The sequence below is a fragment of the Brassica napus genome, chromosome C8 (assembly GCF_020379485.1).
Source record: "Brassica napus cultivar Da-Ae chromosome C8, Da-Ae, whole genome shotgun sequence".
Classification (NCBI taxonomy): Eukaryota; Viridiplantae; Streptophyta; class Magnoliopsida; order Brassicales; family Brassicaceae; genus Brassica; species Brassica napus.
Window position 1 is genome coordinate 39,091,253 of NC_063451.1, and position 13,901 is coordinate 39,105,153.

At 38.0% G+C, this 13,901-nt stretch overlaps 2 protein-coding genes across 2 annotated transcripts; both read right to left on the reverse strand.

Annotated features, from left to right (window-relative positions):
- Positions 1 to 1,082: 1,082 nt before the first annotated feature.
- LOC106415212 (villin-3) lies at positions 1,083 to 8,795 on the reverse strand. The gene is made up of 25 exons (XM_013855852.3): positions 8,560 to 8,795; positions 8,388 to 8,421; positions 7,409 to 7,514; positions 7,105 to 7,204; positions 6,837 to 6,905; positions 6,503 to 6,739; positions 6,236 to 6,413; positions 5,989 to 6,121; positions 5,675 to 5,834; positions 5,450 to 5,600; positions 5,258 to 5,358; positions 5,011 to 5,169; positions 4,548 to 4,616; positions 4,403 to 4,471; positions 4,181 to 4,318; positions 3,869 to 3,997; positions 3,567 to 3,714; positions 3,464 to 3,474; positions 3,250 to 3,390; positions 3,036 to 3,161; positions 2,630 to 2,692; positions 2,348 to 2,449; positions 1,965 to 2,181; positions 1,682 to 1,881; positions 1,083 to 1,592 (listed from the first exon to the last, which is right to left on the reverse strand). Exons 3-25 carry the CDS (start codon positions 7,462 to 7,464, stop codon positions 1,479 to 1,481), a joined length of 2,871 nt encoding a protein of 956 aa, XP_013711306.2. The 5' UTR covers positions 7,465 to 7,514; positions 8,388 to 8,421; positions 8,560 to 8,795; the 3' UTR covers positions 1,083 to 1,478.
- A 1,834-nt stretch (positions 8,796 to 10,629) lies between these two features.
- On the reverse strand, positions 10,630 to 13,603 carry LOC106415730 (pentatricopeptide repeat-containing protein At3g57430, chloroplastic). Its single transcript, XM_013856494.3, has one exon. It carries the CDS (start codon positions 13,381 to 13,383, stop codon positions 10,726 to 10,728), a length of 2,658 nt encoding a protein of 885 aa, XP_013711948.2. The 5' UTR covers positions 13,384 to 13,603; the 3' UTR covers positions 10,630 to 10,725.
- Positions 13,604 to 13,901: the final 298 nt, after the last annotated feature.

Sequence of the window (13,901 nt, forward strand, 5' to 3'; positions counted from 1 at the left end):
TTATGTAAATAAAAAATATGTTTATATATTTATATAAACAGTAAATTTTCACTAAAAATATTTATTTTGGTTATAATTGTTAAAGTAAAAAGTTAAAGGATCATTTTGTAAATAAAAAAGTATGTCTCTATTATAGAAGAATGCTATTTCTTCCTCTAAGACCATCTCCAACCCATCTCTATAATAGAGATCTCTAAAATAGAGGCAAAAATAAAGATGGTGTTTTTGCTCCAATGTGTTCCTCTATAATAGATGAATGCTATATTTGCTTCTATAAATAGAGGAATCTTATTTTTTTCTCTATATTTAGGGAAAAAAAATAGCATTGTTCTATAACACATTGGAGCAAAAATACTATCTCTATTTTTTTCTCTATTTTAGAGATTTCTATTATAGAGATGGGTTGGAGATGCTCTAAATATAGAGGTGAAAATAACAATCTCTATTTTAGAGGAATAAATAGAGTAGGGTTTGAGTGATTTTATCTTTAAATGATATTATAGAGGTAAATATAGATGTGAGTTGGAGATGTTTTATATAAGCAGCTTTATATAAGCAGAAAAAAAAAAGTAGAAACATACGTAGACTGTGTCGGTGATAACCATTTTCAGAAACCAAGAGAATTTAATAGTGGTTCTTGTACGTTTGTTTGAGTCAACAAGTGTTAGATCATCTTTATCACGTTGGGGAATGATGCAATTTTGACGTAATCATTATGATTCCCAACTAATTTGTTTCCTTGATTTGTTGCAGTAAACAAAAAAGAAGAAAGAAAGATAGTACCAATTTAACCAAAAAAAAAAAAAATTAACCAAAAAAAAAAGATAGTACCAAATTGGTGGAGAACAGGTCATTCAAATAGACAATATAATGTGGTTGTTTGCTCTATAGATCACTCTACTTTCTGGTTGCATTATGATTTTGAAAGAGAATTGAAAGTCCATTAAATTTCAACTGTCAACACATTAATAGGGTGTTTCAAAAAAAAAGAAAAAACACATTAATAGGGCTTCTCTAAGTTTCGTTAGGTATATACAGTACATTTTATAAACCGCCATAACGATAACGCGTTGCTAGCAAAATAATGAAAAACCATTAAACACGTACATTGAAGTGTCATGAGTGTGTGCAAGTAGACACTTGTTCTTTAATAAATAATTCAAATCAAAGAATTTACTAACATCATCACACAACTGTCCTGACCCACAAAAATGCAAAACACCACCAATCAATGAATACAATAACACATCACAGTGATGAGAATAAGAAGCAAAACCCAAGAACCCAAAGCTACCCATGAAGAGCAATTTTCTTTTACCTGAAACCAAAACAATACGAGGATACGCAAAAGGAAACCAAAACAATAAGAAAAAGAAAGAAAAAAAAACAAACTGATCATTGTCTTCAAAGCTGCAGCATTAAGGTCAACACATAACCAACAAATCGTGCCTTTGTTCTTAATTTATCTGGATAAAGTCTTAGAACAAGTTGAATTTCTTCTTTAGCAAATCTTGCTTCCACCTAGGCAATTTGTAGAATGCTTCTTTCTCCATCCCAAATACAGTCTTGAACTCTTCCTCAGACAAGTAAGCCTGATAGACCGTTTGAGAGTGATAAGATACGACAATTTATGCTCAAACTTAACGAAAAAAGAGAGGATAATGTTGCTGAAATGATTCACCTCTCTGCGTTTGAAGTCAATTCCTTTCACTGGTTTCTCGGATTTGGCTTGTAGCTGTTGGTACGTGAAAGTTGCACCAGTTGTTCCTGCTTCCTCAGCAATCGCGTCTGCTGCAGGTGAAACTTCCTCTTCTTCCTTGGCTTCAGCAGATTCTTCTGAAGCATCCACTTCAGAGAAGGCTTTCTCATCTTTAGCTTCAGCTGTAATCGCACATGCAGTGTTATCAGCATGTTCAAATCAAGGCAGAAAAAAAAACGAATAATGCGATAGATGAGCAACTTACCGGAAGGGCTAGTATCAGGAGATTTCTTCTTCTCATTAGTGAGAACTTGCGAGAGAGCAGCCAGTGCTGCTGCTCTTTGTGACGATCGGCTTGTCAATCCTGGTCTTTGTGGAGGTGAATTTGATGATGGTGAAGAGTTGAACGCGGATGATAATGCGGCTAAGGCTTCAGCCCTTTGTCTTGGACCACCTTGATTTCCATTTGGCCTGTCCCGGTTCTGCAGTTAAAGCAATGATAGTCTCAGTCAATTGATCGAGAAGATGGGGCACTAGTTAGTAGCTGTGATTCGCTAAACATATCAGAGTAGTAAAAATAAAATAGCTTCATATATGTACAAGTAAGAATCTAGTATAAAATCAAAATTTTGAGCTCAGACTATTTACCGGAGAGCTTGTCCCTCCAGAAGGAGAATTAAATGCGGAAGTCAAGGCAGCTAGAGCAGCAGCCCTTTGTCTTGGTCCTTGGTTTCCACTGCTAGACTGGTCCTGTAGCGTAAGGATAAATCATACACCAACGTTTCAAGAACGTTTATATACTAAATTTAAAAAATCGACTCATCAACAGCCATTTTCCAATCGTCACATCTGTTCTTATGTGCTACTGTTAGACACAAAAGCAAGGAACCATAAAACAAAGGATGTGGTATCTCCAGCAAGCATGTTTACCTGCACAACGTGGTGTGTACCAAGTAATGATGCTGCCTTCTTCTGGAAGGAATTTCCTTGCACCTGCAGTACATGTCCCAAAGCTTAATTTAATGAGAGAAGTGGAAATTTCTAAAAGTCGCGTGTTCTGGCAGCTTCCAATTAAATCTTTCCTCCTCTATAAATGCAGAGTTTCCTCATTTACGGCATTTAACAAATGAGATGTCATCTCTGACTTATATAGATTTTTATGCGGTTGGTGAGAACAGAACTGTCATTTGCATACAGTGTAACAAACTTATTGCTTCTAAATGAGTATGCACCTAAACCCTCTCTAACCTTATCACATTAACTAGCACCTTACTGAAAACAGACGCATTCTCATTCTAATTACACAAAATATATCTTTGAGTGCAGAAAATCGTACAGTGGCTTTAGTAGCATCCCACGAGAAATATGTGGTGAAGAAGCACGGTTCATTCCCTTCAGTGATTTTGTATAATGGAACTTTTGGAGACAAGCCTTCCATGGAACCAGCCAGATCTATGTATCTCTGCGTAAAAACCACACAATGAGAAAACAAGTAAAAGAGAAGGAATGAATAACTTATGCTCAGAAGCAAAGCTGATGAAATATATTACTTGGCCAATCTCAAATGCAGTTTGCTTTTCCTTGGGGTCCACACATTGACCAACCCACACAAAAACTTCAGCGTGAGTATCTAGTAAATGCATATCCTCCGTCAAGAGGTCATCCTGATCAAAGTTGTGAATCTCTTCAACCTGTGCAAAGTAATGTTAATACATGTACGCGTCTTGATAAAAAAACGTTGGTTATATGTTTCTAAATTCTCACCTGAAATTTTCCTGAGGATCCATGTTGACACATTGAAGAGAGGAAAACAAAGTTAGAATATGCGTGCCAATGACCCTAATAATTGATGATCGATATACATTACCTCTGTTGAATGAAAAGGAGAACAAGTGAGGATCTCTGACAGTCTCAGGGGAAACCTTCTTGCTGGTGAAGTTCTGTTTTCCCCCAAGTGCAAACCAAAAGGATGAGCTTTCCGTTCCTTCCTTAGCGTGCTTGATAGTAACCCCAGGCTGACTTAGCAGGAAAAAAGATAATTAAACTTACCAATCAAAGAACTGTGATATGAAGAAACAATGTTCTCTAAGCTTCATATAAAGTTGTACAATATATATACTTGGGACAGTTTCAGCTAAACCAAAATGAAAGACAATACAATTCAACTACCTTTAAGAATTCAGCAACTTTAGCAGCCAGTTCTTGCTGCTCATGCGTACTTTGGTTTCCATGCCATAGGAACATGGAAGTACCAGATTGTAGAAGGAAGCAATCGTAAGAGTTCAAAGAAGTTGCCACCTGCAGAAACACAAACGTCAGACAATATGCGACAGAATAGTCAAACCAGAGTAACATGTGTTTTCAATACAAAAGTGAAAAGCAACCATCCATCCTTATTTAAATTGATTATTTCACGAGTAGATAGGCAAGGTTTGCACAGTGTAAAAGTTTTAGCAAGATAAAAATAAGGTAGACACACACCGGTTCAATTTGTAATGCCTTGTTATTGTGAACTCCAGTTCCAGACACTTGAATAAGTGCAATCGATTCCCGCGTGTAGGTTTCGTCTGGTGAACCTTTCTCTGTCATACAGTTTTTGTAACCAGAGCTCAAACCACCCTATAAGTTAAATGCAACCACATCAACTACCAATACATTGTCTTGCAGCAACAACCAACTTGCATTAACAATCAAAAGAAATACCTTAAGGACCACCATGTGTTCAAAAAGCGCGACAAATTGTGGAGGCTCTTTACCCTCGAATATACGGGCCTGCAAGAAGATCAAGTTATTCATCAATCTTTTAGTGCTCGTAGCTATGGCTTCCAGATAAGAAATGATACGCAACCTGCACTGGTCTTCCCTTCAACGAATTTGTCATTGTGCTAGCCAGACGGACTGCCGTCTCTTGATCCTCCTAAACTTGGAAGAAAACAAAATTTAGATGGCTAGAAGTTCAACATCAAAATCATACATAAATCCATCACAATATGTACCCCAAACAATAGGGAGACACGGCTCATAAAATATAAATACAATACTAACAGTAGCCCCCAACAACTAAAGATCAAAACTGCAGGTTGCAGCACAATAAAAATTACCACTTTTGCAACATTTTGCTCCTTGGAGATAAAATCATACATTAGGAAGAAGCCAAACATGTCTGCTTAGTCAATATATTTAAATGTCTAAATATCCCCTTTGCAACTATTAGCCGAGGAGCTAGAAATACTAATGGAAGCCAACTAAAATAGAGACATTTGTTTATAATCATATATGATCAGTAAAGATGCACCTTTTCTCATAATTACCTGAATGCTATTCTTTCCAAACCAGCAGCACAAGAAGTAGTCTTCTTTCCTTTCACCAGAATGGTAGGCATAAAGGACTAAATAGCAGTCCCCAGAATAGAGTTTTCCGACATCATCTTTGGATACAGGAGTCTTGGCCTTACCATCGATGTACCAAACCTATTACATGAGCTTAATGAGTTCGGATGAAAAATAAACAATTAGATTTAGCACATAGTAGTATAACAAGTCAGGAGACATAACAGACCTCTAACTTTCCACCTCCTTCAAGCAGCGGTGGAATATCCTCATTCACTGGTGTGCTTTTTGACAGGCCCTTTAACCCAACACCTTGTTGTTTAAGTAATGCTAGAAAATCGCAAAACACCAAAGTGAGCCAGGGCTAAATAAAATCACTCATTTTTTCATTAATGATTTGAATATCAAAGCAAATCTTTACCAGCAACTTTTCCTCGTCCTTCTTCGTTAGCAGGAGTTGCCGAGCCTGATGGCCAAGAGTCAAAGTTAGACTTGAAGGAATGGGGCTCATAACCTTGGATAACACGGGTTATGCGTGTTGCCTTTGGCCTATTTTCACTAGCAACAAAGTCCTGGAGGAAGGTAAAAATGAGAACCAGTGCTCAGATATACTAAAGCTAAGCAAGTTACACGGTTTCAGTTTTACCTCAGCAGCTTGGATAGCAGTTTTTCTCTCTTCAACTTGAGTTACTCGGCCAACCCAGATAAATACCTCAGAACCGCAGTCCAAAAGGTAGCATTTATTGTTTTCCATCATAGATTTGGATAAGTTGCCATCTATAGATTCCACCTGACCATCAGCGATACTAAACAAAGGGCAACAACATATCAGCTTCTTAAAATAAGGCCTAAAATGGGTAACAATGCAAAATAAACTACTATCATGCCATCAAGGTAGCGTTTACATCAGTGCATCTGAAAACCAATAGAGAAGAGCCAGATCAAAAGGAAGATAAGTACCTATAAAGCTTAGGCGGAGTTGTCTCCGGAATAATGTCATCCTCACTAGCAACTTTCCTAGCGATTGGAGCAAAACCCCCAAAGAGGACCCAGAACTCGCCAGAATCTGATTCTGTATCTAATTTTCCATCATCTGTTATGCAAGCAAATTATTATACATGCATGAGTACCCTAATCTGTGTACTGAAGAAAAAGTAAGAAGAAGATATTTAAAATATGAACTCTAAATGCGTTAGATACAACTTACCAACGATAGCAACGTCACATGTTCCTTCATGAAACTTGTCTTTCAAATATTGGACGACTGCCAACGCTTTAGCTCTTTCTTGGATATTTGAATTTGCACCATTAAACTGATAAATCTTTTCCTTGGTGTCCAAGATAAACACATCATCATGATTCAGTGATGACCGAGCAAAAGGAACCTACATAGGAAAACAGATAAGCTCGCAGACATAGTAAACACTCCTGCGAAGAGAGTGCAACACTTCCAAAAATCTGCAGAAAAAGAAACCTGCTTCAGGTGGACAGCACGTTTCCCTTTGCAGGTATACAATCGGGTTTCAAACTCCTCCTCCTCAAGTTTTTTAAATCCAGACGCAACACCACCTTCTAGCGGTATAATGCAAGGCTTGAAGTAAGACAAGAACTTGTCAGATTCATGACCTTGAATTTCACGGTGTTGGACAGCTCGGCCTCCAAGACCTGCATCAAGTTCAACCGTCTTCACAGCTGCTGTTCCAGCTTCATCCTGGAATCATCAATCGCAGATTAGTAACAAAGAAGATTCATCTTTGTTTTTGTTCACTATATGTTAACATGACAAAAAAGAATCAGAAAACAGATACCTGGCTTGTATCTTTACCAATCCAAAAATGTATATCAAATAGATAAGCACCCGCCTTATTCTGTGTTGTCTGCATAGACAAAAGAGAAGCATGCTAAGTGTGAAAATTAATAAAGGGCATATATACTATATTTTATACATAATTATACGTATGATCAGACAAGAAAGCATGTTCTGTTCTGTAAGCGAATATCAAGTTATATCTTATAATATGTCTATTGATAAGCATAAATAAAGAGGGGAAAATAACAGTGGAAGAAATCCCAAACCTGCAAGACGATGTAAGTATCTCCCATATAGAACTTCCCATGTTCAGATTTGGGCACTAGAACTGGCTGAAAGTTTTCGATTCTCCAGATTTCAGTACCTCTAATAAATGTTAAGTTAACACCTCCGACAGCAGTGAAACATCCAACAATACCAAGAAAACTAGTCATGACTCATGCAAAAGCGATACCCAAATGAAATTGCATTTTCCTCTGTACTGCCACTCATCAGCAGGTAACGATTTTAATGCTTCCCTGAGATCTAATATCGAAGCAAAGCTGAAAAATAAAGATTGTGGAAGGATACGGTTTCTGTCCGGCTCCTTGAAATGCAGGATCCAATACTTTTGCTGGCCCAGACATGTTGCATATAATTGTCAATCTCTTCCTTCAAGTGAAAATACTTTAACTACCTGCCAAGAACATATAACAAACAAGGAAAAAAGGTCAGCCTCCGATAACTAGAGAGCACGTTTGAACTATATTTTGAACTCAGCAAACATCATGCAAAGACTACTCAATTCCCTACCAGAGTTCACTATTTTCTAGCAATCATTCAGGAAATTCATCAAGCTTATTGTTATTTGGAGAAGAGGATATCACAAAAAGTCAACAGTATCACACAACATAGTGGTGAGTGGTGACGTTATACTGGGCGTATCAGAGAAAAAGGCCTCCACAGTTCCAAGCTAAACTACAAAATCCACTCAACATCACTCGGAGTTTCATGAAATGCTAAAAGATCAGCTGTGAGTGGTACATCTCTGAACATGAGCAGAGACAATACAGTGAACTCTTATAAGATTAGCCTTGATGAATATCAAATCAAACCTTCCTTCTCTCGTAGCAGTATTACATTAACATAGAGTAGCAAGGCTCTAAAGTTGCTTTTATTTCCATTGGGATCTCAAGCACTCCATGTTACAGTGACCATCACAAGAAAACTTCAAGGCGTGATCCTGCTCACGCCTATTACACACTCACAGATCCTGCTCTTGATTTGATTCCTAGATCACGAAACATTCTCCGGTGACCAGTGTACCGTGTACTATATACTTCATCAACTCCTGTGTTCTTAGCTGATACAGCAGTGATAAGCTAAGTTTGATATAAACCCTAACTTAAACGATTCCCAGGAAATAATCAAAGCTGATACAGAGCCGAGAATTGAGCAGATAGATCGATTCAAGTAAACAACAACAGATCCATTGCATGAGCAGAGAAAAATAAAGGTACGAAAGCTAATTGAATCGAAAATCAGCTGATGCATACAAAGCCCAGCGTACCTGAATAGGTAGATCTCCGAGAATCCGAGGAGCACTGTGAAGGAGAAAGAGAGAGAGAGAGCCAAAAAGAGATAAGTAGAAATGAAAAAGGAAGAAGCATAAATTGAATGATTATTGAAAGGAGATATGCGCTGTGTTTGAAACTAAGCGTCTCTCTCTCTAATATACGTACCTTTTTTAAATTGTTTAGCTGTTTGATTTATCCAGATAGATTTATAGAACCGAGCTTCGTGGAGATTTCTAGATTTACAGTATGTGTAGAGACGAGGAGGCGTGGAAGATGATGATGAAGGAGACGAGAGCTTTGAGAAAAAGACGGACGAGGAGGGATTAATAAAAGATCCGGTCGCGATGGTGGCTGCTTTTCCCTTATTATTATTATTTTTTTTATCATTTTACGATTCTTCAACAATGTTTCCCTATATTTATATTTTTTTGTGTTTTAAAGTATAATTTTAAAACATTTATGTGTTAGTTTAAAATTTTATGGAAAACTGTTCGACCACTTATTTATAATATATTTTATTATTAGTCTAATTATTTTAATTTATTTAAAATAAACTTTTTACACACTAAAATCATATATTGTAAAACTGAAAGATACATTGTATGTTCGTGCTAAAGTTCAAATAAATGTAATTGTGTTTGTGAGTAAAATAATTAACAATGGATTAGTGTTGTTTTTCCTTTTTGCTTAGCTGGTTATAAATTCAAATATCCACATTGTTTAAAAAAGAAAAAAAAATCACATAAAAAGCTGAAATCAGCAAGAATTAAACAAATTCATAAGTCTATATATACAATGTTCTCTATAACCACGCGTCTGCACCACATCAAATTTTTACGCGAGTGGTCACCAGGGTTTTCATATTCTATTTCCAAAAAATAGTTTACCATTTTTTTTTACAATATTCGTTATCTTTAACATTCAAATTATATCATTTTAACATGTAAATCATGCTCAACATCGAATTCTCGACTTATGTATGTATAAATAAATATATAAATATCAATGTTTAACTATGGATATCTTAAAATCACGAAATACTTTGATGTGGAAATTTCTCACTATTTTAAGATATTCAATCTCATAAATTTAATATATTTTTTTATATTTTGAGAATCTGATGTTCTAAAGTTTTGAAAACAGTTATCTTCAGCATAGTGCATCCGGTCAACATTAAAAAGCTTGAAAATATTGTAAAATAATATACAACAACTTTTATTTTAGAAAACTCATCATTTCACGGCCACCAGTGGGTCCATTTCGCATATGAAATTGGCACAAATGAACTCTTTCCAGAGAATAAATTACATGCAAACTTTAATTATTATCATAGAGAAAATACAATATAACTTCTGCCTTCTTTATTCGAGGCTCAAAATCATCATAAATATAGAAATAACCATATCACTTTTAGAACATCCTTATTTGGTTATCTTAGCAGAGGACATGGTTGGGGTATCGTTCCTTTATGTTTCTATCAGAAACCTTTGTTGTTTTCTCGGTGGATTATTCAACCTCACATGTATATTTCCGTTATTTTTATTATTATATATCTACAATAATAAATCATGTTTCGTAGTATTAGACTTTTATAATTTAAACATAAAATAGTGTCATTAGGTGATGGCGGTCGGTACGCCGGCGGTGCCGACCAATTAACGTCAGCTAGTTTTATACACCTTTTGTTATCCTTACAATGTTGATACTTGAGAGTTGAGACCACTCTCTTTTCTAAGGAAAAAACTGTGTGATTCAGAAAAGAAAAGCATCAATATATACATCAAGACACAAAGCCAACTCATCATGAAGGCCAAACAATGACAGCTCAAAAATATAAATTAGAAATTGGTCGTTTTCATTAATCATGCAGTCAATTAATCCATATTTATACTTTGAATATCTAGTCTAAGGTCTAATTTTATTCAAGTTTAACGTTCCTTCTATAAGAATAATATTTATATCTCGCCGGGTCCAAGCAAATGACCAGATTAAGCTATACAAAAAGGATTAAAGACTACATAAAAAGTTATATGATCCTAAGGTCGCTGCTAGTCCCTGACCAAAAAAATAAGAAACTTTAGTCGATGGACAACTTATCATCAACATTTCTTGGTATGATAGGAACTATGAAGGATTAATGCTTTTAAACGTAATTATTTTTTCTGGTTCAAAAGATACTACAACAGCTCACATTTTGATGATCGTTGCTTTTTCATTTTAAAAGATTTCAATTTTTATTGCTCAACTGTGGATTTATACAAGAATCAACACTTACAGTATTATACAGTGGAGAAAAGAAGATAAATTTTGATGCATCTTGTCTTTCAAGTTTCACCAATAGTCTCCACAGGAGCAAGTTCCATTCTTAAAATGATGAAACCTCCTAACATCTCTCAATATGATTTCTCTGTCAACAATCTTTGAGATAAACTTTGTAGCTTGATGACAGTCATTACAAACCCTCAGGTTTTTAGCCACCCTAATAACCGTACCCGGTGACGTGTTGAGTATCCCAAACGCAATCGCTAGCTTCTCACTGTGTCCACATAGCAAAACCTCTTTTTCATCTTCTTCTACATTGTGAAGCACACAAGACGTGTCAGGTACATACCCTTCTTTTCTCATTTTCTCCCACAAGGCCTCCAGATATCCATGGAGCTTCTCGCTTTGCGGGTGAGATGAATCACCAGCTATGAACTTATGTACTTCATCTCCATGCTCGATCCAGCTACATCCAGGTTCTTTTCTCACCCCTTTCTCTTTCATTTTTCTCCTTACCTCTGTTGCTTTCTCCCAAAGACCTGCTGATGAATATATATTGGCAAGTAGCACATAGTGACTAGCAACGTCTGGTTCCAGCTGAACGAGATTCTGAGCAGCTATTTCTCCGATTTCTAGGTTATTGTGAATCCTACAAGCACCTAGGAGGCTACTCCAAGCTCCAGCTTTGTCAAAATCAAGAGGCATCGTGTTGATGAGCTGATATGCTTCTTCAACTCTACCAGCCCTTCCAAGCAAATCTACAACACACGCATAATGATCTGAGCTAGGTTCAAACCCGTATTCGTTTTGCATATTGTAGAATATTCTCAATCCTTCGTCCACCATCCCTGAATGGCTACAAGCTGCAAACACTGAGATGAACGTAACCTCGTTTGGTTTTACTTTCTGTACCATCATCATCTTGAGCAGATCTATGGCGTCTTGCCCGTTTCCGTGCATCCCGTATGCCATTATAATGACATTCCAAGTTATGACGTTTCTGATTGGAATCTGATCAAACACTTTTCTCGCGTTGTGGAGGCAGCCGCATTTTGCGTACATGTCAACTAAAGCGCTTCCTACAGCCACACCAGTTGCTAAATTGTTCTTGATGGAGTAAGCATGGATCTCTTTTCCCTTTGCTAATGCTGACAGTGCAGCACAACTGGGGAGGATTGTCATCAGAGTGATGGAATTAGGTTTCAGATCAGCTCGGTTAGCTTTTCTTTCAAAGTATTGCATCTTGTGTAGCACAAGAAGCGCATCCTCATGGCATTCTGAGAATACATAACCGGTAATCATCGTGTTCCACGTAACTAAATCTTTATCTTCAAGTTTACCGAATATCATCTCGGCGATATCGATCTTCCCCAGCCTAGAGTACATATCCATCAACGCGTTCTGCACAAACCTGTCTTCTCCTAGACCTCTTTTCACGACAAAACCATGGATCGCTTCTTTTCCGGAGAACGCGTTAGAACGGACACTAGCGGGTACAACGCTCGCCATCGTGGTCGTGTTAGCCGAAACCCCAGTACCACTCTCTTCCATTTCCATAAACAGAGACAATGCTTCCTCGTCGTGCTCGTTCTGCGCGTACCCAGCGATCATAGCATTCCAAAGACCAGTCCTTCTATCGAAGATTCCATCAAACACACGACGAGCACTCACCACTCGCTTGCAGTTACAATACATATCAACCAAAGCACTCCCAACAAACGAATTCTCATCCAAAGAGCCGTTTTTCAAAGCGTAAGCGTGCATCTCCTTCCCTGTCCTCAACAACTCCAAGCGTGAACAGACGGGAAGAACACTCGAGATAGTAAACCCATCTGGCTCAACACCTTCCAACACCATTTCTCTCAAATACTCCAACGCCTCGAGAAACTGCTCGTTCTGACACAAAGAGCTCAACACAGTGTTCCACGTGACCAAATCACGACCTTCAAAACTCCCAAGCAAAGCTTTGGAAGATCCTAACTTCCCCAGTTTACCATACATACCCACCAACGTGTTCACCATAAACGAATTCAACTCACCCTTCCTCAAACTAAACGCATGAACCTGCTTCCCAAGCAACAACCCCTCACGCAGATTCGAGCAAGCGATAGCTACACTCACCAACGTAAACGAACTAGGCTCCACGTCCTCATCCAACATACACCGGAAAGCCTCCACCGCCATCTCCCACTTCTCGAAGCTACACAAGGAAGAAATCAACGAGTTCCAAGAGACTTGGTTTCTCTCGGTAATTCTATCGAACACCTTGTAGACAGCTCCGAAGTCTCCGCACTTTCTATATAAATTCACGAGGGTGTTCGCAACGGTCACGGAGTCTACTCCGTATCCGAATTTATACACGTGTGCGTGGATCTGCTTCCCCAAATCCGCGTTGCGGAGGTCAGCGACGGCTTTTAGCAAAGCGGGGAAGGCGAAGTTGTCGGGCGTTATGCCTAGTACGATCATGTCGATGTAAGTTAAGACGGCTTCACGGAGAAGGTTTGATCGGACTTTCGAGCGGAGGGAATCGATCCAAAACTCCGGGGAGCGTGGTTGAGAGATGAGATTCGAAGGCGCGACATCGAAGACCGCGTCGGAGACTTCCGCTAATGCTGCAGAAGAGGTTGGTGTGGCGCGAAGAAGGTAAGGACGTTTGTGGCGGGAAAACGGAAGCGGTTGAGATACGGGAGGGAGTAGAAGGTGGAAGTGAAGAAGGCAAGAGAACATGACTCGGAGATATGGTTATGGCGTCCTATCATCTCTGTGCGGCCTCTGTGACTCGGTGACGGAGGTATATGGGCCATTACTAGGCCTTAAATGGGCCTAACATAAGGGCTCGACAGCTATTTTTGTGACTCGGTGACAGTGTAAAGAGGAAAGAGTGGAATTCAAAAGGATCATATCATCCCGCCATTGGCAGAAACTCAGAGGAAAACCTTCGCTCGGAAGCTAATCTAGAAGATGAGGGAGTTTTTTTTTTGTTTTTTTGTTTTTTTTTTGATCTTTGTAGGAGAAGCTTTCTTGCCAAGCAAAGAGAAAACAAACTGATGTCAAAACCTACAATTTTTCAGCTTTTGGGGTTTATAATGTAAAATTTGCGCCATGAGTATGTGAAAAATAGATTTTGAAATTCTGGTTAATTTGTGAAAAATATATATTGAAATTCTCGTTAATTAATAATCAAATGGAGGGGAAGGTTTGTTATAAATTCAAACTTCTCTCTCCCCCCCTCTCCACTCCCCCTA